Raw genomic sequence first — 26624 nt, forward strand, 5'->3', positions numbered from 1 at the left:
CCCAATCCCCTCATTTTTAAGATGAGGAAACAAACTGAAGCCAAGATAGAAGAGACTGGGAGCTTCCCTGGAAGTCTAGTGGTTAAAGCCACCTGTGCTTCCACTGCGAGGACCAAGGGTGCAGTCCCTGGTCAGGGAACTAAGAAATCCCGCAAGTTGCGGGGTGTGACCACATGCACACACACAAAAACTGATGTGAAGTCATATAAATAATAGAACCTGAACATGTGCTCTGTCCTCTCAAATCCGAGCTTTTTGCTATACTCAATATAGCATTTAATTTTGAGTTAGACGTTGGTTTAGATGGTAGATGTTCAGTGTATTCTCAGCAGAACCAATACGGATACATAAAAGCCTACTTTTCTTTCAGTAATGCAGGGCTGAGTCTCAAAATAGAGCTGTTGACAAACGCAATCAAATGCTTTCCCTGTTAGTGAACACCCATGACTAAAGTATACAAGCAGGCAAGAACCATCTCAGATGTTATAAAGGAGTTGCTCGCATTGAGGGAGGATGGGAAAGGGAAGATGAGACTAGAGCTTAAGCACCCTTCTGAGATTCTGTGACTTTTTCTGGTGAGGGAAAAAGTCTCTGTTCAAATTACCCTTATTTTCTAATGTATAGCGGGAGAATACAGGTATTAAACAGTCATAGTCATTTTGTGGCACATTGTTTAATCCGGATTGGATACATCGGGTACAGCAGTGGCACATGACTCAATACTGTAAATGATATACATTTTAACATATGCACTACAGTTTCAAAAGAAGACAACAGGAAACTCAAGAGTTGGTTTTTTTGTTTGTTTCCATAGAAAGATTTCACATGTTTATCTTTCTGCAGTTTTGTACAGTATTTCTTCTTTGCCATTGTGATGTTGGTAAGCAAAGCCCATTTATTATATGAAAATAGAAAAGAACACACATGATTTTCACGATAACATTAATGGGGGAGGGTGACCTCTAAGGAAAACATTACATTGGAATGTCTGATTATCAAAAATATACCATCCCTCCCACCACCCAGGTTTGTAAAATAGTCTATTGGTCCAAGGAGCCCCCCAGGACTTGGGTCAGTGCCCTACACTGGTTAGTGTGACATCATCCAGTGTAGTTGAGAAACCTGCTAAGAGAAATTCATTCCCACACTTGATGAGAAAAACATAGAACATTCTGAATTGAAAACAAGACTCAAAAGGAACCCCTTTAAAGCTGTTTCTTTTTCTGATCCACTTTCTCTTAGTTCTAATGATGCTCATCATGATGCTGTTTGGGCTCCAAGGGTGACAGGTCATAACACTTCCTTCACTCATTTTAAAGCTTTGCAAAGATTTCATAAGGGAATCAGAAAGGGAAAGTAGTCTTTTGGGTTCCTGTTATGGTTACCATGCCAACTAGATGAGAAGGGAAACTAATATTGCCTTAGATTAACAGCGTTAGGATGTTTATGCCTTGTAGTTCTCTGGTAATTGAAGTGAGGGAGCCTGGATCACTAGAATTCATTAATGGACTAAACATCTAGGTTTAGATCCATTCTAAAAAGTGACATGATCCTGAACTGCAGGAATCCTCGTTTGAAAATTGGGTCAAGTCCTCAAGCATATCCATAAATTGATGCTTGTTAATTGTGAATCAGCATTAACTGGCCATTTTAATTTCTGTTCACATTTTTTATTTTTCTTTCACTTTTCTACTTGCTGACTTTTTATCCTCCTGTATGATTGTAGACTCACATGTTCAGCTATCACTGAGAATATCTATTCTTTTGAACAGGATTCTATGCAATTAGTCTTGAGCTTGACACTGGTAATGGAAAGAGGGGATGAAGGAGGAATAGTGCAGTGTGTGCTTCTGGAGGTCCTGGCTCAGGATGGTTCTGAAAATCCAAGTATTAAACATATAAGCAAGCCTCAGAGTAATACAACATAATGTCAAGGGGAAAATCCCAGGGCAAGATGTCTAAGCTCTGGATTGCAGTCTTAGTTCTGCCACTAACTTGCCATGTGAATTTGCATGTCCCTCAGCTTCTTTCTGTTTTCCCCTCTGTGAATTAAAGAGTTGGTTCTTGACGTACTACCACTAGAGGTTGTGGAAAGGATTAAAGACTACATAAAGTATGCTTTAAAATGTCCTAGCCCTCTCCTCATTAAGGGCTTTGGAAAGACAGCATTGGACTGAAAAAATCTGACTGTACACTTACTCACCTGCTTTTGACAGAATTGATAGTCCTTAGCTGATTCTATCTAGTGGATGGTGGTTTCCAAGGTATGGTTTATACTGGTACAGTCAGGTGGTTTCAAAGGGGTTGTGTCCAAGTAATAACTGGCATTCACACATGACTATGTCTCTAGTTATAGCAAGTAATCTCTGATGAGTCTTCTCTGAGCACTGTTGCTGAAAGGCAATGTGTGTAATGGAAAAAGCATTAGACTAATATTCAAGGGATTTGGGTTCTGATCCCAGCCCTGTCATTAAATGACCTCATGACCTTGAGCAGGTCACTTAATTTGTCTGGGCATCAGCCTATACTGTAAAATGACTTAGATAGATAGTCTCTAATCTCTTCTAGTTTGATATACTCTTAATTCCGTGTTTTCTAAGTTTCCATTCATTTGAATGTAGCCTATTGGTTTGTTTTTAACCCTCCCTAATGTTGAGTAGGATTGAATGGGTAGTTTTGTGAATCTTCAATTATGCTGAAGTGGTTCATGAAAGAACTATGAAAGCTCAAGGCATTTCCCCAGAAAGCCACTGTCCCCTGGAAACCCTGATAATATCCCATTTCTTCTGTCACCGGCCATTGAGTTAGACGTTAAACTGAGGTGGCACGTTTGGCCTTTTTGTTTACTTACAAATACCCTTTAGCGGTACTGGCCCTTCTGGCTGTATTCCGTTGTGTAGACAAGCCATTTTCTTGAGTGAAGTGGATTTCTCATCTTTGGCTAAGGCTACATTGAAGGATGGAGCTGAAGGGGTTAGTCTAATGGCCATTTGAAATCCAGGTGAAATCCTTCCAGGAGCAAATCCACCCCACCGAGACAACCCAAGCTTTCTATCAGCTGTGAAGTGAAGTTGCTCAGTCGTGTCTACATCTTTGCGACCCCATGGACTGTAGCCTACCAGGCTCCTCCGTCCATGGAATTTTCCAGACAAGAGTACTGGAGTGGGTTGCCGTTTCCTTCTCCAGGGTATCTTCCTGACCCAGGGATTGAACCCGGGTCTCCCGCACTGCAGGCAGATGCCTTACTGTCCGAGCCACCAGGGAAGCCCCAGTGGTCGTTTAGGACCTGGTATAATGTGAGATTTGAAAATGAAGTCTAAGGAATACAAAACATTTAGTTCATTAGGGTCAAAAAACAACAGGAAATTATTTGGGACATGGTTTTTAAAATTTCTTCATTAATTTTTATGGGAACCACTAAACGCTCCCTCAGTACACTACCAAACAGGTCCCAGGTTGGAGCAGTCATTATTCTAACCCTGTGATGATCTGTTCTTAAACACAGTTCATTCGTATGTATATGTAACCATGCTCCTATTTACCTCTTTATCCTTTACCCCATTCAGTTCTCATGATACATACTTAGAAACTTTAGACCTTCCTAACTTTGCTCCATTATCCATTCTTTCAAGAGAAAAGTTCCTTTTCTAGTCCTTGGCTTTCCATTTAAATAGAGTCCAGCCCAGTCCTCTGCCTTCCCTAATGAGACATATGTATGACACAAATGGGTTGAAGAACTTATTCCCGAGCGTGTTTAGGTTGTTGTGTGTTTGTGTATACACACGAATTCCTCTGTAGTTGTAAAGCCTTTCTGCCTACTTCTGCCATGAGCTCAGAGGGCCAGAACCACCCCATTCTCAGGTTAGGGGGAAATCCTTGAGGTCAGACCCAGAGAAAGGACCCAGTCAGTGACCAGTGAGGACAGCGTGAAGTAGAAGGCTCCCTCTCCTCTGCCCTTCTGCTCACCTTCTGGCTAGGTGCCACCTCACAACCCTTTGACTTTCTCCTTCTGCAGGGTCAATAGAGCTGGGGTCATAGGGAAGCCAGTGAAGGTAAGTTTTAGGTTCTGGGCTAGTGAAACTCATCTGGATGCCTCTGGTGGGCAGAAAAATTCTTGGCCCATGATTAAACAGCTAATCACTAAGTTGCTGAATGGATAAAGAGTTCTTGAGGAACTCCTGTATCTCAGAATCCAGGCTAGAGAGACTGTAATAGGCTAGCTAGGGTTTGGGAAGGGTGGTAAGGGCTTTGTCACTAACCCCAAGGCCCACCTGCTCTACTAAAAGCAGTGAAAACTGACTGGATTCCAGAAATAGTGTTCCTAGCCCCACATGGCTACCAACCACTTGCACAGAAATGTGTCTGGGTTCTCTGGAAATAATTACTTCCTCACTTCCAGAGAGGTGATCAGGCTTCTCCCCCATTTCAGTTATCTTCAGGGACAGCTGGCCTAAAGACTCTTCAGACCCCAAGGCATCATTCAGACCTGGTAAGTATCATCTATGATCTCTTACTTGGTTTCACTCTGGAGAATCCTTCATGAGGCACACAGGCTTAACTTTCTGCAGCCTCTGTGGGAGTTGCCTCAGGTATGAGATAAGTCAGAGCTTGGTCCCCATACCACTGCCTTCTCTGCGGTTAACTGCTCATGAAGCCTTTTGGCAGAGCTCTGGATGGGCTTTATGGTGGGTCCTGAAAGAAGCGTGCAAAGCAAGGTGCCACAGGGGCCGGCTGCCGCTGGGAGCCCTGGGTTCTTCTGTTCTCTCTCCACTGGCACACGCCGAAATTTCCTGTGCCTCTCCAGTGCTGGCTGTTTCCTTTTTCAAGATCCCAATGTGATAAATCTGGTCATTCCCTTTCTTCCCCAGAATTGCAAACTTCAAACACCAGTGGTTCCAACCACAAGGGAAGCACTCTGCTCTTTAAGGTAGATGTCCCTCATCCCTAAATGCCCATTTTTGCTCTGTTCTGTTCTCTTCCACCACTGCGTTCGCATAAATAGAACTCCCGGGCATGAGTCTGTAGGTTCTTGGCAGTGGAGAAGGCCTTCTTTAACATGTCTCAGGATCACCGGGGTCCACGTCGAGACAGATGGCTAGACACAGAGAAAAACACCCAGGGTGGGAAGCAGAGAGGCACAGAGACAAAGCAGACGGGGACAGACAGAGGGTGAGTGTTGCTGTGTGGCCACTTGGCAGCTCTGTGCAGGTCAGCTGGGCAGTGGGGCCCAGACTCATTTGACCTCATCTACCTGGGGGAACGAAGAGAGAACTCAGCAGTAACTGACCTCTTAGCCTAAAAGCTTTTGCTATAAAAGGAGAGAGAGAAAAAAACAAAAACAATAACCCTCACAAAATGCATTGTTTTGGTTCAAAGGTATTGGGTCCATGGAGAAAAACATTTCACAAAACTCCGTTGGTGTTTTTGTTTTCCACCTTTTCCCATGAATAAATATTATCCATTAAGAGCCTTGAAAAAGGTGCTTAAATACACAGTGTTATATTTTCTTCCTGTTTTGCATGTGACAACTCGGCCTCTGTGCTGCTCTTGGTCGTGTATTTTCCTCACTGGGGTCTCCAGAATCATCTGTTATTTGGTCTGAGGCTCCCCCCCTCCGGGCCCTGTCCTGGCTCCCAGCCTGTACCCCCCACATCCCACCCCTACCCCCACCCGTTCTCCCTTCCTCTGGCCCCAGCGAGATGCAGTGGCTCAGGGCTGCGTCCACGCCAGCAGCAGTGAACCTCATGTGCCCCTTCGCTGCCTCCTTCTCTTCCAGGCACAAGTTTCAGCGCTAGGGGTGCAACGGGGTGGGCAGGAATAGTGGGGAAGGGGGAGGGAGTGGTCCCAGTGGCCACCCACCAACATGCCAGCCCCCTTCACTCCCACTACCTGCACTGGCCCTCTGTCCAGTGGTTTTACAAGGCAGAGACCTTGACAACATTGCTGGCTATGGAAGGAATGTTCGTGTTGGGGCCCGGGCTGGCAGGGGGTGGCCGACTTTCGCCTTCTGGGGTTAGTGCTGGGGGAGTGGGGATGCTGATGATGGCTGTGGTGATCTGGGATGTTTTGCAGTTTGGTCTCAGTCCGTCATCTGCTTTCAAATTAAGGCTGGAACGACTGGGATAAAAAAAAGAGTGAGTTGATGATGGTTCATCTTGCTAGTGTCCCAAAGCTTCTGTGACCCTCTACATGTCTAGCTTATAGTAACTAGGAGGTGGTTTGGGTGTCCCTCCACCTCTGCTTTTGGTATTTGGCCTGTAATTATACATTCTGATGATTATTCCTCAACTACCCCAAATTGCGAAAGTCATGCATATTGGGCTTTGGAATTCAGCGTATACATTTTCCCCTCCAGTGTACTATTTTCCTATCATTTGTGTCACTTGATTTTACTTCCCCTGACTTCCTTGCAGTTCATTGGAGGTAGTGGGAAATGGCCTAAATATAAGCAGAGTCACTTTGTGATGCAAAATCAGCCTGGGATAAGCCATGTCTAATACCATTGTGAAAATTGCTTTCTTGAGAAAACAGCCCATTCTCTGCAGCAGGGAGGTCATTTTTGGATTTCTGTTGTCCAAAAATGACCTCCCTCTGCCCCTCACCCCCGCCCCCCCCCCGCCCCCCGCCCCCCACCCCTGTCCACTGGGCCTAAACATGCCATAGTATCCTAAGCATAGGAGGGGCTTTTGGGCTAACTTGCAAGTATGAGAAGGAAGGTGGGGGAGGCCCTTGCATTAGATATGGGGGAGGGAGGGCCAAAGACCCCAGGGTTCTCCTAACGTGGAGATGGCATCACTCTCTGAGAGTGAAAGTGAAAGTCACTCAGTCGTGTCCGACTCCTTGTGACCCCACGGACTATACAGTTCATGGATTTCTCCAGGCCAGAATACTGGAGTGTGTAGCCTTTTCCTTCTCCAGGGGATCTTCCCAACCCAGGGATCAAACCCAGGTCTCCCGCATTGCAGGCAGATTCTTTATCAGCTGAGCCACAGGGAAGCCCAGGGAGTGCCTAAAAGCTTCAGGGAGCGATGGATGGGAGCCACCCACCTGGTAGTGAGGGAGGGCTGCTCACTGCCCTGGATGTGGATCGTGCTGAGCTCTTGCATGCTGCGCAGGCGGGTGGCCGGCAAGTTGGAATTGGGCAGGTGTGTGGTTTTCTTACTACGACGGGAGCAGCAGGTGGTCGTGAGGCCTGGGTGGCTGGACAACGAAGGACTCCGTGTGGACGGGTAGTTCTGCATTGAACTCTCCATGCAGTTCTGCTCAAACATCTGCTCGTCTATGAACTCGTGGTTCTGTGGGAAGCAGAGGGAGAACAGGTAAGAGACAGAGATAGGAAGTGGGGGCGGGAGCGGGATGAGCTCCAGCACTCTGCCTGGCTCTGTTCTGGGCCTTGAGAGGAGGGTGCCCAGCTGCCTGGAGCACCAAGAAGCATTCCGGACCTGGGGGTGTCCCATAGGCATCGAAGGAAGGAAGAGATTCCCATGGGCAGCCCTGGTCATCAGACTGAAGGGCGGAGACTGCAGTCATGAAATCACAATGTTTCCTGTACTTCATCTACGGCTTTGGCTGAAGGGATATAGAGAGATGTGGAGGGATTTTGTGGCATCCTCAGAGCTGAAGCAAAGACTTGCTGGACTTTGTAGGCTTTGATAGGATTCCCCCCAAGTGGCAGCAGGCAAGGAGTCCCTGACTATGAGTAGTGGGTGTGCTAGGTTGTCTTTTTCTGGCTTTACTGGGTGAGATCCTTATGAATCCCGGGTAAGCATGAGACACAAGATTTTAAAGGCATTGAATTATTCACAGAATTGGGAGAGCTTTGCTCTTGAAGGCCAATGGGGTCACAATGTCAGAGTTATCGTTTCTTTTGATGATTGATTTTTTCCCACCTGGTTATGGGTTGAAGTGAAAGTTGCTTAGTCGTGTCGGACTCTTTGTGACCCCATGGACTGTAGCCTGCCACGTCCATGGGATTCTCCAGGCAAGAATACTGAAGTGGGTTGCCATTCCCTTCTCCAGAGGATCTTTTCAACCCAGGGTTCGAACCTGGATCTCCTATGTTGAAGGCAGACTCTTTACTGACTGAGCTGCCCGGGAAGCTGGTTATGGAGTATGGCTCTTTAATACACCTAAAGGCACAGGATTCCCTAGGTCAAGTGTCAGCACGGGGAGGGGATGCTAACAGACTCCCAATGGAGGCCATCCCAGGATAGGGTGGAGCGCAACCCAGGATGACTATAATATGGTTGTTTGGCCAAGGTGACTAAACATCTATGGCATGAACAATCTGGACAAAGCTGCCAGAGTGAGGAGAAAGTCTAAAGAGAAACAGCATGAGAACAGAGTTCAGAGAGAGACCAGCCCCGACATTCGATACCAGGAGTTCCCGTGGAGTTGGGGGATGGGGGCATAGACAGACGTGGCACATGGACACTCACCGGATACCAACACTGGTTCCATGTCCCACCACCCCTCCAACCCCTGGGGAGGTCCAAAAAGGGAATCAGAAAGGCACAAGAAAACTGGAAGCCTGAGCTGGTACTGGGTGTGTCAGCAGAGGTGGGATAAGCCCCAGAAGAATCAACAGCGCATGCAGAGAACCAGACCAGGGGGTAAAAAGAGGAGACTCCACAGACCCAGAGGAATCAGAGAGAGAAACATCAATCAAAGTTTTAAAAAGTTATACCTTGATGGTGGAGGTTCGTACAGATAACAGGGGATCATCCACAAGATAGGACAACCCCTACAGGACAACATGCCAACAGAAGATAAAAACACCATTGATTGTACATTCCAGCATTCCCAAGCTCAGTTCTGACATTCAGTCTCTCAATCCCAGCATTCCACCCTTGCTCCCCGCATTCTTCCTCCTTGTCCCAGCATTCCACCCCTGGAGTCCAACATTCCTCCCCTAAAACCCAGCATTCCATCTTTTAATCCCAATATCCCCCACCCCCAATCCGACATTCTTTCCCCCAAATTTGGCATTCCACCCCTTCAATGCCAGCATTCCATCCCTCAATTCCAAGATCTCATTTCTTCAATGCCAACATTCCATCCCCTCAAACCCAATATTAAATTTCACCCATATCCTTTCAACTTACACATTCCACCCAGCACATGCAACTTGGAAAGGGCAGTTGGGTCCAGGCCTATTTCTTTGGCAAGCTCTGAATCTTTGAGAAAAATTCTAGATATGCATATACAGTTCTTGACTCTATGAAATATCTGATAAATCCTGGAAACTAGGGTTTTCAGAGTCCCTTCCCACCTTGGAAGTCCTCACTGGGTTCAACTGCCATCCAGTGTCTCCCTTTGTCTCATCTAAGAGTCATCTAATATCTGTTCCCCCCACATCTGGGAGGCCAGGATATGGAATATTGAGAGTTAGAAAGTTCCCTCCTTAGTGTGCTGAGCCCTGACTTTGGGCTTTTTGGGGAGGGAGATCCTAGAAAGAAACAGCAAAGTTTCCCTTTGTCCCTCTTTGGTTGTCCAGCCTGACTTCTCCTCCCTCCCTATTTCTAACACTTTTTGCCAAGGGTCCAGGGTTGGCCCCACTGCCCTTCCTTTCAGCCTGTTGGTGAGGCACAAGCATCATTCCACATTCCAGCTGGGGCACTCTAAGCCATAACTCTATTTTAACAATAAGCCTTTCAGAATTTGAATTCCCTGAGAATCGCAGGGTGGTACTGCGATGGGGTGGTACTGGTAAAATCCCTGGCTAGAGCAATATAGGCACTGCCTCTTTCATTCACTGTCTCCTGTTTCAAGTGGAGTGGAGGGAGCAGAGGGACCCACAAATTCCATCCATCTAGCCCCAGGGTTGGGACAGAAGTTGACGTTCTTCTCTGCTGTCCTGTAGCAATCTATTATAAATTCAGCCCTACTTTTGAAGAGTGATGCCCATCAGAACTGAGAAACTGATAGACATAGGCCTTAGGCCTCAGTAACTAAGAAATGGGCCATGGGGATGGAGATAGAGGGGTTGTGTGGAAAGTCCAGGGGAATGGCCTCCTCTGTGCCACTGCAGGGCAGAGCTTCTGAGTCAGAAAGGTCTTCCTTCTGAGGGTTGATAGAGACCTCATGGCTACTGTTTTGATCTAAGGGGACAGACTTTGACTTCTGAAGCTTGACCCAGGGTGAGGATGTGGGCACAGAGTTCACACTCAGTAAGTTCTGACCGTAGAGAAGGGTCAGGGGTCGGGGATGAGAAAGGAGGTGGCACTGGGCTGGGACTCACAGTGGTTTTTTCCAGGCAGTGCAGCAGGTGATGGTGCTGGCTCTCGATGAGTGAGGTTGTCTTGCCCATGTGCTCCTCTTCTGGGGTGCCCTAGGAAGAAAAGAAGAGAGACTGAATGTAAAGCGGGTGGCTCTCCTTCTCTCCATCTCCTTCATTTGTCCACAGAAGGGAGTACGGACCAGAAAAATCTGGAGGAACCAAATTTTAGGGTCACCCTAGAACAAGTTAGCCTTTGGCTAGGAGCACCTAAGCTAAAAGCTGGCTTAGGGATATAATGATAACCCTATGGAAGAGGTATGTGGAGAGGGCTGCTACCGGGGGAAAGTTTGGGGCTTTGGGGCAGAAGTGCTGGTGCCCCCAGGAGAGAAACCAAGTTCATCCTCCCTATCCACCTCCCGGCCCCAGGTCCTCTGGGCACCTACCATCAGCTCCAGCGCTTCGTTGAGAAGTCCGTTGCGCTTGCTGTGCAGGTAAGCATTGGAGCTGCCAGTTTTGGCCACACGGATCCTGGCAAGGCGGGCCTTCTGTGATTGACAGAAATGATAAAAGAGTGAGAGGGACTATTACTCATCAAAGTCCTCCCTCCTTCCCCCAAATTTCATGACCTTTATCCACTCAGTATTGCATCAGGGTATTTCTCATCTCCAGACTGCAGGCTCTTGCAAGGAGCAGAGCTCCCTGATTCTCTCCCAGGGTCCAGTGCTTCTGCTTGTATTCAGCAGGTGCCCAAATACCAGTTAATTGGGAGAAAATCAGGAAGTGTGTACATGTGGCCCTCAACTCCTCCCCGTCTTTCTATTTTTTCCTTAGCATTCATTACTAAGGTAGTATATGTTGTATATAGTTATCTTGTTGCTGTCTCTCTCCCCCACCAGAATGTAAAGCTCCTCAAGGTCTGGCGATACATGTGGAATCTAGAAAAATGGTACAGATAAACCTATTTGCAAAGCAGAAATAAAGACACAGACGTAGAGAACAAACGTATGGACCTCAAGCAGAGAAACAGGGGGTGGGATGAATTGGGAGATTTAGGAGTGACATGTGCACACTGCTGTGCCTGGAATGGATAACTAGTAAGAGCCTGTGGGGGCTTCCCAGATGGTGCTAGTAGGAAAGAACCCGCCTTCCAACAGAGGCAACATAGAGGGTTCTATCCCTGGGTCAGGGAGAGTCCCTGGAGGAGGGTATGGCAACCCATTCTGATAGTCTCGCCTGGAGAATCCCATGGACAGAGGAGCCTGGTGGGCTACAGTCCATAGGGTCGCAAAGAGTCAGACATGACCGAAGCGACTTAGCATGCATGGACACAAGATCCTATGGTATAGAGCGGGGAACTCTACTCAATGCAATGTGGTGACCTAGATGGGAGGGGCGTTCAGAAGGGAGAGGAAATGTGTATACAATTGGGTGATTCACTTCACTCTACAGCAGAAACTAGTTACAATGCTGTAAAGCAAATATACCCCAATAAATAAAAAAACAAAGTCCTCGAAGGTAGCAGTTTTTGTTTTGTTCTCTGATATCTCTCCAGTGCCTTCTGCGGCTGCTGCTGATAAGTCGCTTCAGGTGTCCGACTCTGTGCGACCCCAGAGACAGCAGCCCACCAGGCTCCCCCATCCCTGGGATTCTCCAGGCAAGAATACTGGAGTGGGTTTCCATTTCCTTCTCCAGTGCCTAGCAAGTTGTAAATCAATAGATAAATTTACAATTTCATGTCTGTCTCTATAGGCCTGTTTTATTGTGCATGTCTATGGGAACAAATGTAGATGCGTGTATGTGTGACCAGGGGCCCAAAGTGGGTGAGAGAGGGGAAGATGGAACATATTTCCATACACTGCCCTGGCTTGAGCTATGTTAGTTGCTCAGTCGTGTATGACTCTTTGAGACCCCATGGACTGTAGCCTGCTGGGCTCCTCTGTCCCCAGAATTCTCCAGGCAAGAATACTGTAGCGGGTAGCCATTCCCTTCTCCAAAAGATCTTCCTGACCCAGGAATCAAACCTGGGTCTCCCCCACTGCAGACAGATTCTTTCCTGTCTGAGCCGCCAGGGAAACCCCGGCCTTAGCTATGGCACCAGAAGTCTCCCCAGCTCCATCCTGAGAGGCCTGTAGCAGTATCCCACAGGAAGACTGAATGGGACCTCAGCCATGCATGCTCCTCTCTCCTGCTCGCAGAGGCCGTGGGAGAGGCGGGACATGCCGCATAGGCTGGCTTCTCTTCTCCTCCCCAATAAACATAATCGGTGTCACCATGACAGCAGCACAGTTGCAGAGTGAGGCCTAAAAGGAAAGAGGCTTCAGGAGGGAGAAGGGACGGGTAGAGGGCTTCCTGCTGGTTTAAAAACATGCAGCTTCACGTTTGGGCTCTTGTGGATCTAGACCCAGCTCCAGGAAGCCGAGGAGCTCACGTGGACTAACAGCCCTCTTCTAGGCTGGAGGGGTCCTTCCTCCTGCCTCGGGGAAAATCCACACTTAACTTCAGCATAGACTCTGAACTGAGGCGCCCTTGAAAGATTGTGGTGATTTTCATTTCTTGTCACCTTCTCCCCAGGGTGGGCAAGTGTCCTCTCAAGTGTCCTGCTGGCCTGGCTCATCCACTAAAAGGAGGCCAGGGACTTGGCTTCTGGCTCTCAACAGAAGTGCAGAGAACACATGATACCTATCGTGTTCTGGGAAGCCCCCTTGTGGCCAGTATGTCCTTGCAGGGACAAGTCAACGACCTTCCCTGGTTTCTAAATATGGGGAAGAGGTCAGCACTTGAGCCTGGAAGATCTGCCTGCAAATCTAAGAAAGAACTCTCCTCTAGATCGAGAATGAAAAGAGGAAGCTGGGAGAGAAAGGGCAGTAAGCAAGCCCCTCATTCCTCTTTTCTCTGAGCAAAGAACATACATTCAAGCTGCAGGACAGTTCTCCCAGGGATGCAGCTCCACCTCTCCCCTCGGTTCCATGTCTGCATTCTCGCAAGTCCTCCATCATTTGAGGATGTGCTGTTATTGTTTTGGGTGAGTGCTGGGTGTTGAGAGCCGCGTATGGAAATCCAATTGTGTCAAGCTCATTATAGCCTTATATAATTTGATTGCACCACTTAGAGCCAGACCTTTCTTGTATCTGGGCTCTGTCTTCATTACTTTCTTGAGATGAAAGATTCTCCTGCTCTCCTCTGTGGCACTTCTTTTAATCTTATCTTACCCTGGGCTCTATTAAAGCAACAGATTGTCATATCAAATGCACTATATCGTTTAATCATTTCCCACACAGGATAAAGAGGTCTGCAATGTATTTACAGAACCCTACCCAGCACATGGAATTTGGTGAGGACTTTTGGCTTGACTTTGAGCTCCTGAGGGCCAGAGTCTGTGATTTATGCATATTTTTATCTTAAGCACCTAGCACAGAGCTTTGCACTGAGTATTTGCTCAAGTGAGGCTTGTGATGGCCCAGGAAGATGATCCTACACAGTTGGCCAGAAATCCACGCTGAAAAAGCCGCTGTGATGGACTCAGTCCTTGTGTGGGCTGGTCAGCTTCCCTCTCTTGTATGGCCAGAAGTACAGTGTGAGAGTTAAAAGAATGTGGAGATCATCTAGGCTGTTTTAAAGACAAAGAAATGGGGGGGGGGGCTGGTGGCGGGGAAAAGGCAAGGAAATGGAGGATGTGAAGGGAAGGGACTTTTTCAGGGCAAGACTTCAGCTCAGATCTTCCAACCTTCAGGCCATTGCTGTTTCCATAACATCCCTCTTCTTCCCTACATTTCAGCTCCATTCAGGTAGATTTTAACCTGATGAACAAAGCCCCAGACTTGCATTTTCCACAGCTGTAGAGATTCCAGGTTTGGAGGAAAGGTCAAGATGGAGGATCCTGCCACCCTGGGGACAGTTCCTGGTACAGGCTAATAAGCTCAAGAATTCTGTGGGCCCCTAGAAGCCTTTCACAATGAAACACTTCCTAGCTGTCTGGCTGCCAGGTGTCCCTGGAGCATGAGTATCGACATCTCTGCCCTGGGAGAGGCAGAAGAAGGAAAAAGAGAGAGGACTGGAAAAGCCGAAAGAGACCATGGGCAATTGCACTCTTAAACATTTATCTCAGAGAAAAGTTTTATTCCCAAACAAACCTGCAAGTGGCTGTTAACAGCAGCTTTACTTATAATAACTCAATGTCCCTCAGCATGCAAATTGTTAATCATAACTGGGATGAACCCGTACCAGGGAATACTACTCAGCAAGGAAAAGGAACAGACTACTGATTCACCTGACTTGGGTGAATCTCGAGGAAATTACAACAAAATGGGGAAAGCCAGTCTCCAAAGGTTACCTACTATATAAGCCCATTGATATAGCATTTAAAAAATGAAAACATTTTATAAAGGGAGGACAGATAAATGGCTGCCAGGGTTAAGAGACAGGGTGGAGGGGTGTTGGGGGGAGTGGTTGTAAGAGATACAATGGAAGGGATCCTTATGGTGTTGAAACTGTGTGGTATCTTGACTGAGGTGGGGGATGTGTGATCTTGCACAGGTGATAAAACCATATAAAACATCACACAGAGGCACACATGGGTACAAGCAAAACTGGGAAAGTCTGAATAGGCTTGGTGGGTTGTAGCTATGTCAATGCCCATGCATTGGATAAGACAATTTTATAGCTACATGTGTATCTATAATTATTTCAATAAAAATCCCCACTCAGATGTTCCCTTCTCTGTCCACTGCCTCCTCACTTGATCTCCGGCTCACCTGGCTTAGAGGAGCCAGTCTCTGTAGCAAAGAGTCATGGAGTCATTTCAGCAATAAGTAAGTGTTAATCACTCAGTCGTGCCTGACTCTTTGTGACCCCATGAACTGCAGCCCACCAGGCTCCGCTGTACATGAGATTTTCCAGGCCAAGGATACTGGAGTGGGTTGCCATCTCCTTCTCCAGGGGATCTTCCCAACCCAAGGATTGAACCTGGGTCTTCTGCACTGCAGGCAGATTCTTTACCAACTGAGCTACAAGGGAAGCCCTGCTGCTGCTGCTGCTGCTAAGTCACTTCAGTGTGTCCAACTCTGCGCGACCCCATAGACAGCAGCCCAACAGGCTCCCCCGTCCCTGGGATTCTGCAGGCAAGAACTCTGGAGTGGGTTGCCATTTCCTTCTCCAATGCATGAAAGTGAAAAGTGAAAGTGAAGTCGCTCAGTTGTGTCTGACTCTTTGCAACCCCATGGACTGCAGCCTATCAGGCTCCTCCGTCCATGGGATTTGCCAGGCAAGAGTACTGGAGTGGGGTGCCATCGCCTTCTCCGAGGGAAGCCCTAATCCCAAGCAAATCAGTCATGATGGGAAAGGATGACAACTTTTTGGTCCTTTCTTTTCCATCTGAGGCACACGGGCTAGTGCTTACCCTCATGACTCCTGAGTATGTGGTCTGAGCTGAGACCTGTTATCAGCAATCCTGACCTCCTTCCTGACCCATCTCTCCACTCCCCACTGAGTCCCCTGACCTGCCTGCCTTGCCTCACTACTGTGATAGACCTGGGGCTGGAAGCAAGCAGTATTCTTGTGTTGTCTTTTTCCCCTTCTCACAAGAAGCCCAAGGTGAAAGAGACAGAGCTGAGTGGACCATGAGGAGGGACAGTATCCAGGCAACATGAAAATACTATGAATATTTACTTTGATTTACTCCCTCTTGGAGGGAGAGCAAAGAGGGAGCAGGAGGAAGGAAGAAGAGGGAGGGACTCTCGTCCTGAGGGGCTAGAAGGAAGAAGACGCCCAAGCTGATTCCTCGTGTATCTTAATCACATGGGATGAACTCTGTAAAGTCGTGTGGAGAAATGGCCCCCACAGCATTCTTTGCAGAGGGCAAAATGACAGCGGACATGATACTCTAAGAAGCAGGTAAGGGCATGAGTACAGAAGGGAAGGGAGTGCAGAGGCGGCTGAAGCCCTGCGTGAGTGGGGCTGCTGTGGGCTGGTGTGAGAGCTGAGGATTCCAGGAACCTTTACTGCTCTTCAAAAACCCTGTGTCAGCCCTGGTGGGTGCGGTGGGCAGTGAGGGATGGGGTTGCCATTGCTATAGGACCCCTGGCCCTTCAGGGCTTTAGGCTCCCTGATTTGGAAAGGAGATCCCAGTTTCTTCCTGCCCCCTTTTTAAGGACAGCATAATAAATGTAGATATTGTTCACACTTGCCAGCTGACTTCAATGGGGAAAGAGATAAGACTTCTATTTTGGGGCTGGCTCGCAGGGGATGGGGGTGGGGAAGACCTGACCTTGGGTGAAGAGGTAGAAACTGGTGCTGGAGGGGATAGAGAGGACTGCAGATCAACCCAAGGCAGGCTGACAACATCACAGACCCCAGTCAGGATAATTCAAAGTATGTCACTGCACAGGCAGAGTGAGACCGTAGGGCAAGGAGGTGACCACAGGGGCACACAAAAGGGGAGATGTTGGAAGTGGGGACCAGCTGGATTTATTATATAACTATGTGATATATGTTATTAAGTATGGTGGTGGTTTAGTTTCTAAGTTGTGTCTAACACTTGCTATCTCATGGACTATAGCCTGCCAGACCCCTCTGTCCATGGGATTTCTCAGGCAAGAATACTGGAGTGGGTTGCCTGGATTGTCATCTCCTTCTCCAGTGGATCTTCCTGACCCAGAGGTCAAACCTGGGTCTCCTGCATTACATGTAGATTCTTGACCAGTGAGACACCAGGGAAACCCCCATTAAGTATTGTTACATGCAAATCATTACACATTTCAGAGCTAACTTTCACGAACTTTGAGACTTTGTTTCAGTCAGCATACACAGATGTGTTCTGAAATTCTGGATCCCTCTGATATGTCAAGGAAGCCCTGCCACTGGGGGGTTATCTCTGCAAAAGCAAGGCCAGGAGAGAGGCTCACATGGTGAGGAAGTAACCCAGCTGCACACACAGGGCCTGGCACAGAGTAGGTGCTCAGTAAACATGTGTGGAATGAATAAATGAAGAAAGAATACAATAAGGACATGACGTTTCAGGCCTCCCTAAGCGACAATTTCAGGTCCCCCCACTCCACTGTACCCAGAAAGGCTTTGATGGCACCCACCCCCCGACCCCCTACCCCACCTCCCCCACCCCTCACCCCCGGAGGTTGAGATGCTGCTGAAGGGGGAGTATTTCAGCCTAGATCAGAAGAGAAAGGAAAAACTGCTCCCTGGGTCCAAGAACCTTCACCAGCCAGATGTCCAAAAAATGCAGGTGAACTGGCTCAGAGGGTGAGGTGGAGGCCGGTCAGGAAAGGAGGCTTCTCTCTGGGCACCAAAACCTTCAGGCATCTTTCCTCATCCTGTTGATCCTGCCCAGCCTCTCTAAGGTGTGCTCACTGGACAACACTGGAAACCTTTCCAGGACCCACGCTTAGTCTCCCGACTGTCAAGGGCAGTTCTATGCCCTATCCTACGATACCCTGAGGTGACTAAAGCCCGCTGTGCAATTTGTCCGTGAACTCAATGGTCTCAGAATGTTCTCCTTTCAGAGTATTCATTTTTCTTTTTAGCAAATTTATTTTTGTCACTCTGTTTGGTATAGGCTATCACAGGGTACTGAAAAGCGATTATGCTCCCCAGCAAGCTCTTGGCTGTGGAAGGGAGGAGTCCAGGCACTGCCCAGTGTTAGTAGCTATGGTCTAGGAGGGGCGGCCAGGGCTCAAGGAAACTGCACAGAATATCCACAAGGAGAACATTGGCTTGTGGGTAATTGAGAGTTTGCGGCCTTGCGCAGCTGACTGTGGTTGGCGTGCAGGACGCTGGTAGGTGGGAAGGTACCTACTGCTGCTTACTTTCCAAAGCCAGAGGCCGTTTGTGCAGGGATTCTCCCAGGAGCTCTGTGTGGCAAAGGGAAAAGGCCAAGGGCACCCTCTCGGTGTGGCCTACCTGCTTCCGGGTCTGAGGCTTACCTTCTGTGCCCTGCGTTTATCCGCTCTCTGATTCTGGTGGTAAATCCGGCTGAAGTTGGAAACGATCACAGGGACCGGCAGGGCAATGACGAGGACACCGCTCAGTGAGCAGATGGAACCGAAGATCTTTCCTGCAATCGTCTTGGGCACCATGTCTCCATATCTGAAAGATGAAGACAAGCAGGTATAAGGAAGAGGGGTCATTTGGGAAACAATCAGGCTCCCCTGCTAATCATTCACCCAGTCATTCATTCATTCATCTGACAGTTCTTTAGGTGCCTGCTATGTGTCAGGTACTGTGATATGCTCTGCGAGTGAACAAAACAGACAAGGTAGGTCCTTACGTTCACAGAGCCAGCATCCTTCCGGGGAAGACTGTAACACTTAAGTGAATATATAAAAATATTGCAACTTCTGGCTCTTTCCAGGGAGAGAATAGAGACAGTGCAGTTCAGGGTTGAGGGAGAGTGGTCAGAAAGGCCTCCCTGAGGAGGTAACATTTAAGCTAAGACCTGAAGGTAAAGAATCCAGCCATGCCACACACGTGGGGCAGAGCGTACCAGGCAGAGGGAACAGACAGGATGGAGGCCCTGAGGTAGGAAGGGGCTTGGCCTGTCTAGGAGCAGTGAAAGGGCCATCAGGACTGGCACACAGGGCAGGTGGGGAGTTCTACAAAAGGAGACTGAGGCAGCAGGTGGGGGCCAGGCAGGGCCAACCACGCAGGGTCCAGGGGCCCCCAACGAGGAGCACGGGTTCCATCCCAAGTGCAAAGAGGAGCCATGGACAAGTTTCAAGCAGAACAACACGATTTCTCTTATGGTAATAAAAATAACGAAGAATAAACCACCTTCTATTTATGTGAAAGCTTATAATTTACAAAGCACGTTTACACATTTGACTCACAGAAGCTCCACAAACCCTGTGAACTTGGAACCTTGATCATCACTGGACAGACGCAGGAATCGAGGCTCAGAGGCATGAAGTAGATTGCTCATGTTTGGGTACAGCTGGGAGCAAAACCCACACCTCCTGCTTTCTCCTCTTTTCACCTCATCCCACTGTCTTAAAGGGGTCTATGAGTTCCAAAACTCAGCCCCTTAAGCTGTGAAGCCACTTTGGGACAGTGCCAGCCCGTCTCAGAGCTCAGAGAAACTCTCCTAAGTACTTCACACCCTGGCAGCCACCCCCTGGGACCGGCTTGGCCTGGCTCCTGCTCAGCCCCAGGCAAACAGGCCAGAGCCTTCTCCTCTAATCAATAAGATACGCTCAGCTGCAGTTAAGTGTTTAGCCTCTTCTTTACGGAGATCATTTAAAGGCCACGTTAAGTAAAGAGCTGTGATGACTCCTTTGGCCAAAGCCAGAACCCCCACCTCTCCCCACCTCTGTGCCCTCTGGGTGTCCTGAGCAGAAACAGCCTTAGGGTGACCTGGAATTGTTGCTGCTGAAATTGTGAGGCTCCAAGTCACTTGTCCTGAAGGACCCAGGTGTCCTGGGGTCCAGAAAGACTGTGGAAGGTGATGCAGCCATTGCAGAACTGTGAAGTCCTCACCCCTAACCCTAAGGGCTTGGTCAGAGGTGTGCCATGGTTGACACATACTTGGACGAATGGCCCCATTTAAGCTTCTCCACACCCTTCTTCCTTCTTCTTCAGTGTCGAGGCCCTTTGTTCTGCCTCAAGCTGTCTCGGTCACACTACTGACAGCTCCTTTGGGAGCACTGATACTAGGTTTGCCTTCTCTGCCATGATGCTCAGGAGTGGCTTCCAGTGAAGTGGTCCAGATCCTGGCTCTGATAAGACTCCCCTAGCTCCACCTGACGGAGAAGGCAATGGCACCCCGCTCCAGTACTCCTGCCTGGAAAATCCCATGGACGGAGGAGCCTGGTGGGCTGCAGCCCATGGGGTCGCTAAAAGTTTGACACGACTGAGCGACTTCATTTTCACTTTTCACTTTCATGCATTGGAGAAGGAAATGGCAACCCACTCCAGTGTTCTTGCCTGGAGAGTCCCATTGACAGTGGAGCCTGGTGGGCTGCCGTCTATGGGGTCGCACAGAGTGGGACACGACTGAAGCGACTTAGCAGCAGCAGCAGCAGCTCCACCTGAAATCACAGTGTGACCTTAGGAGAATGTGACTACGGGCCTCAGTTTCCTTGTCTCAAAAATGAAGATAATGAGTAACCTAGGTCATAATTCTATTGTGACATAACTCTATTGTATTTGTTATTGTTGTTTAGTTGCTGAGTCATGCCTGACTCTTTTGTGACCCCATGGACTCTAGCCTGGCAGGCTCCTCTGTCCATAGCATTTCCCAAGCCAGAATATTGGAGTAGGTTGCCAGTTCCTTCTCCAGGAGGTTTTCCTGACTCAGAGACAGAACACGTCTCCTGTGTGGTAGGCAGATTCCTAACCACTGAGCCACCTGGGAAGCCACGCTGTGACGTGTACAGCTCTACAAACAATAAATACATTTACTTTCACTTAGGCATTCTGAAGGAGAAGGCGATGGCACCCCACTCCAGTACTCTTGCCTGGCAAATCCCATGGACAGAGGAGCTGGTGGGCTGCAGTCCATGGGGTCGCGAAGAGTCGGACACGACTGAGTGACTTCACTTTCACTTTTCACTTTCATGCATTGGAGAAGGAAATGGCAACCCACTCCAGTGCTCTTGCCTGGAGAGTCCCATTGACAGTGGAGCCTGGTGGGCTGCCGTCTATGGGGTCGCACAGAGTCGGACATGACTGAAGTGTCTTAGCAGCAGCAGCAGCAGCAGCAGCAGACATTCTGAAAACCATGGTCTCTGTTGCTGATGAGCTGATTCTAACCATCTGAGTGATGAAGAAATTTTTAGATAACTTGATTGAAAGGTGGACATTGGGTACATGACCATGGGTGAAAATGAGGCATGGTGGGAGTTTGTAACAACCGTGTCAGGAAGGCTACATTTCAGTGACTGAGGTTGTGAAAAGTGCTAAGAACAACAGGGAGGTTGTTTTCGCCACTGGAAGGAAAGTTACTCATCTGCTGGGCAGATGGTCTGCTGGAAACAGACGATAGAGAAAGCTGACCAATGCAACTCCCATGCACTTTCTGCCTTCTCCACAAAGAAGAACCTGCTTTATCTTGGGAAGGCAGGGACAAATGTGGAAAAAAGTATCCAGAGCTTGAAGCAGGGGAGTGGAGAGCAGGCAAGTGGCCAGCTGTCTTCAGTGGATTCCCATCACAGGCCCACCTAGATCCTACCCTAGGAGACGGGAGGAATGTGCAGATGGTGTTATAGAACCACTGCTCACGATGGCTGAGAAATCATGATGTCGCAGAGAAATACCAGGAGGCTAAAGTATCAGTATCTTTAAAGAAGGGGAAAGGAGATCTAAGGAGCCACAGACCAGCAGGCTTGGTATCCGCTGATTCTGTCAGCCAATTGCTGGCAGAATTTGAGAGTGGATTATTAAGCGGACAGCTTGCGAGCACTTGGAAAATAGGCTGCATTGGTTCACTAAGCACACATCTTGCCAGATGACCCTTATTTCCTGTTTTGAGAGGGTTAACCGGCTACAGACGTACTGCATCGTGACTGCAGCAAGGTGTGTTCCTGCCCAGTTCCCTATATGCTGGGCGAGCTGGAGGAATGGGGAGGGGACAGCAGCGTGGCTAGCAGGCACTGAGCAACCATCTCGAGTCTTCCGACCCTTCTCAAAGATGACCAGCAATGGTCCCAGGACAGCAAAGGAAGTTCCTGGTTTTCATGTTAGAAGGGTGTCCTTCAGTGAGAGAGTAATAAGCAAATGAAATGAAGATGGGATCTAAATTCAGGTCTCCTCTGGTGCATTCCAGAATTTTTTACCAACTCATTTCAGGCCAGAAGGAGGCAGTGTGGCCTAATGATTGAGAGAGGAGACTGGCTTCAGATCTGGGGTTGAACTAGAGCCAAATGTTACTTACCAAATAGTTAAATGTCCTTGGGGACGTTACGTAACATGAGCCTCTACCAATATAAATGGGTTTTATAAACCTAACTTATAAGGTTGTTGTGATAATTAATGAGATAATTCAGAAGAAGCCCTCGATGCTTTATTTGGGTAAACGTAAATTCTCTATGAGTAGCCAGTGCGGAGGGCATCCAATATTTTGCCTGCTAATATCTTACTCATTCCTAGGAACTGAAGCCCTCCTCTCCCCATTATGACATAAACTCTGTCCAGAAGAGCAGGGTTTCAGAGGAGCTGCTATATTATTACAAGCCTTCCCCAATATCCCTGCTCCCACTGGGGAGCATTTTAGAGCATTTTCAACACCCCTAATAGAAACTTAGTACTCATCCTGCAGTGATCATTCCACACTCCACCCTTCAGCCCTGGGCAACCACTAATCTACTTTTTGCCTCCATGGATTTCCTTATTTTGGACATGTGGTTACTATGTTTAGCATTTGGAGGAATTGTACCATTTTACATGCCCACTACCAATAAATCAGTGTTCCAATTTCTCCATATCTTCACCAATACTTGTTACCCTTTGTCTTTTGATTCTAGCTGCCCTAGTAGGTGTGATGTGGTATCTCATGGTTTTTTTCCTTTTTTTACCCATTTTTAAAAATGGTAAAGTTAATTTACAGTGAGGTATATTTAAGGTTGGGCTTCCCTAGTGGCTCAGACAGTAAAGCATCTGTCTGCAATGCAGGAGGCCCGAGTTTGATCCCTGGGTTGGGAAGATCCCCTGGAGAAGGAAATGGCAGCCCACTCCAGTATTCTTGCCTGGAAAATCCCATGGACCATAGAGCCTGGTAGGCTACCGTCCATGGGGTCGCAAAGAGTCAGACACGACTAAGTGACTTCACTTCACTCACACAGTTGCTGCTGCTAAGTCGCTTCAGTCGTGTCCAACTCTGTGCGACCCCATAGATAACAGCCCACTAGGCACTGCCGTCCCTGGGATTCTCCAGGCAAGAACACTAGAGTAGGTTGCCATTTCCTTCTCCAATGCATGAAAGTGAAAAGTGAAAGCAAAGTCATTCAGTCATGCCCGACTCTTAGCGACCAAATGGACTGCAGCCTACCAGGCTCCTTCGTCCATGGGATTGTCCAGGCAAGAGTACTGGAGTGGGTTGCATTGCCTTCTCCTCACTCACATAGTTAAGGTATAGTTAATTTACAATGTTGTATTAGTTTCAGATGTATAGCAAAGTGATTCAATTATATGTGTGTGTGTGTGTATATATATATATATATATATATATAATGTACATATTTCTTTTCATTCTCTTATAGGATATTACAAGGTATTGAATGTAGTTCCCTGTGTTATGCAGTAGGTCCTTGTTTTTTAGTCTATTTTATGCGTAGTAGTATGTATATGTTAATCCCAAACTCCTAATTTGTCTTTTCATCTTCACCCTCCACTATCTCCTCTATTAAACATAAGTTTGCTTTCCATGTCTGTGAGTCTATTTCTGTTTTATTAATAAATTCTTTTGTATCATTTTTTAGATTCCACATATAGGTGGTATTATATGATATTTGTCTTTCTCTGTTTGACTTACTTCACTTACTATGTTAATCTCTAGGTCCCTCTGTGTTGCTGCCGGTGACATTATTTAGTCATTTTTATGACTGAGTAATATTCACTGAGCGACTTCACCTTCACCTTCAATATTCCATTTTATATATATATATATATATATATATATATATGTACACCACATCTTCTTTACCCATTCGTCTATCAATGGACATTTAGGTTGCTTCCGTACCTTGGCTATTGTGAATATTTCTGCTGTGAACACTGGAGTGTGGTCATCTTTTTGAATTAGCGTTTTCTCCAGATATCTGCCCAGGAGTGAAATTGTAGGATTACACAGTCGCCCTCATTTTAGTCTCTCACCGTGAGTCTGATTTGCCTTTATACTGTTGGCTGATGGTGTTGGTCAACTATCTCCCTCCCCTGGATTTTTACCCTTGAGACCAGATCAATCTCTTTCAAAGAAGTTGAAACTCAACTTAAAAAGCTCTGGAGTTCCTGGCTGCCGTGCTTTCTGCCAGGCGGAAAAGCCAGACTGTAGTTAGAAATGAAGCAGGCTGGCAGTTGAAAGAGATGCGAGATGACAAGGGAGACCTGGTGGAGGTCTGAGTTCCTGTTCTACTCTTTGGAGAGGATCAGCTGTACTTTTGCCTTTCCTGTGGTTAAGTTGTGCAGGCCTTCTTTTGACTCTGCACATCAGCAAATTATTGCTTTTGCTTAACCTTCTTCCATTTGGATCCTGAGACCATGACAATGATGATGATGCTGGTGATGATGTGGCTGTGAAAGTGAAAGTGAAAAGTCACCCAGTCAGGTTCGACTCTTTGTGACCTCATGGACTGTACAGTCCATGGGATTCTCCAGGCCAGAAAATTGGAGTGGGTGAGCTGGTCCCTTCTCCAGGGGATTTTCCCAACCCAGGGATCTAACCCAGGTCTCCTGCATTGCAGGAGAATTCTTTACCAGCTGAGCCACTAGGGAAGCCCAAGAACACTGGAGTGGGTAGCTGATCTCTTCTCCAGCGAATCTTCCTGACCCAGGAATTGAACCAGGGTCTCCTGCATTGCAGGTGGACTCTTTACCAGCTGAGCTACCAGGGTTGATTATTTTTAATCAAGCTCTTCGAATTTCTAAATGACAGCACTACTATGAATTGAGGTCCTTAGGAGTCAAAAGGATTTTTAGCAGATTGTAATCATGGGTGAAATCAACCAGATTAATTTCAACAAAGATAAATGACAACACCAGACTTTTGGTTCAAATAATCAATGACTTGTATAGCTGATGAGAGAGAGTAGCTTAAAAGCCATCCAAGTTAAAAATCACTGAGGGAATTGACTTTAACACAGCCACCAGTGTAACCACAGCAGCTAAAGACCTAATGCTGCCTTGAGTTGGACTGAAGGGAATACATTGGCCAGAAAACAGGAGTGGGTGCTCAGATTCTGCTCCTTGGTGCAGACTGCTTCTCGGCTGCTGTGTGGAGTTCTGGGCAGTACGTATTCTATAGGGCAATGATTAACTGGGTCATGTCCAGAAAGGAGAGGGAGAGATGATGAATTTTCTGGAATTCATAGAGGAAACAATCAAAGGGACGGGCTCATTTGGCTTAAAGAAGTAGGGATGGAGAATGGAAAGATGAGAGGGAACAGTGTACTGGGGCATATGTTAGGAACTTTGGCATCACTGGATCACATGAAAGCCCCACCAAGTAAGTTTAACCCTCCTTAGAGATGAGAGGACAGTGAATTGTTCAAGGTCCTCAGGTAGTCAGAGGCAAGACTGCCTGGGTTAAAACCCAGGTTGGTCTGTTTACATTGTCCTGCTCTGTCCGTCAGATCCTGCTTCTCCAGGGGAGTGGATGAGGCTGTTGCGAGGGATAGGGTGGTGGCGGGAGAAGCTCTGAGGAGGCAGCTGGAGCCTGCCCCCTTTTCAGCTATCTCTGCTCCTTCAGAGGTAGCGGCATAGCATGGTGGTTAAAAGTGTGGACTCTGAGCAGCAGCCTATCTGGGGCAAGTCCTGGTTCTATCACTTGTGAGCTGGGTGAATTTTGTGCAAATTACTTTATCTTGTTTGCTGGGACTGGTAATATAATAGTACCTACTTCACAGGGCTGTTGCAAGGGATTAGATGAGTTACCATTTGTAAAAGGCTCGATTCTGGCACATATTAAGAACTTTATAAACGTTTATTAAATAAACCCTGGGTCCAGGCCACTGTGGTTTCTAGACTGAACTTCTGTGAAAGCCCCTTAACCAGACACCTCACTTAAGCTTTGTTCTCCTTTAATTCACAAAGAACCATGGTCTTAAAATGCAGATCTAACTGTGTCCTTTCCTTGCTCAAATCACTTCAATAAATGTTGATCGAATGTGTGAGTTAATGAAGAAAACATTCCTTGCAATATGGTTGCAAAGATGAAATTCCTGTTACATAGTAAACACTCATTAGGTAATAGCTATTAGGACTGTAATAATCGTGATGGGCAGCACCCTTTGTCCTGCCTGCAGACCCTACTGGGGCCCCCTGGGCAGGAACACTGAGGTGCTGGAGCTGATAGTGATTAAGTCCTTATGGCCATGATGGCCTATTTTCTCTGTGGAATTTCGAGGAAGGAAAGGGTGAAGACAGAAAAAAACAAAATGTCATGGCCTAGAAAAAATTTTTCTAAGCCATAGCCTTATTTTCTTTCTGTCTTTCAGGCAAATAAGGACTCCCCTCCTCCACCCCCCCACCCTGGCTCTGAGGGTGGAGAAAAATAAGGGACAAGAAAAGCCTCTCCTGGAGGGGACACACCAGATACAGGGGGGCTGTGGTGCTCACCCCAGACTTAGGACCCTCACACAGCCCTCAGCTGGGGCCAAGGTGGAGCCAGCAGTCTGCCGCTGACCTGGTGGGGCTATGGGCTTGCTGCTTCCCCACCAGCACATCCTCGGTAATCTGCAGTGATGTCTGG

At 47.6% G+C, this 26624-nt stretch overlaps 1 protein-coding gene across 3 annotated transcripts in view; it reads right to left on the reverse strand.

Annotated features, from left to right (window-relative positions):
• Window positions 1–654: 654 nt before the first annotated feature.
• Window positions 655–26624, reverse strand: part of KCND3 (potassium voltage-gated channel subfamily D member 3) — a 223857-nt gene continuing 197887 nt past the window's right edge. For 2 of the 3 annotated variants that reach the window (XM_042252447.2, XM_060412538.1), the window contains 6 exons: window positions 18151–18313; window positions 10663–10764; window positions 10241–10330; window positions 8687–8743; window positions 7048–7295; window positions 655–6117 (listed from right to left, as the gene is read on the reverse strand). In XM_042252447.2, coding sequence (XP_042108381.1) covers window positions 5916–6117; window positions 7048–7295; window positions 8687–8743; window positions 10241–10330; window positions 10663–10764; window positions 18151–18313 — 862 coding nt within the window. In that variant the 3' untranslated portion in view covers window positions 655–5915. The remainder of the gene's footprint in view (window positions 6118–7047; window positions 7296–8686; window positions 8744–10240; window positions 10331–10662; window positions 10765–18150; window positions 18314–26624) is intronic. The other variant, XM_027973102.3, reaches the window with a different exon arrangement.

This window comes from Ovis aries, chromosome 1, assembly GCF_016772045.2.
Source record: "Ovis aries strain OAR_USU_Benz2616 breed Rambouillet chromosome 1, ARS-UI_Ramb_v3.0, whole genome shotgun sequence".
In the NCBI taxonomy this organism is placed as follows: domain Eukaryota; kingdom Metazoa; phylum Chordata; class Mammalia; order Artiodactyla; family Bovidae; genus Ovis; species Ovis aries.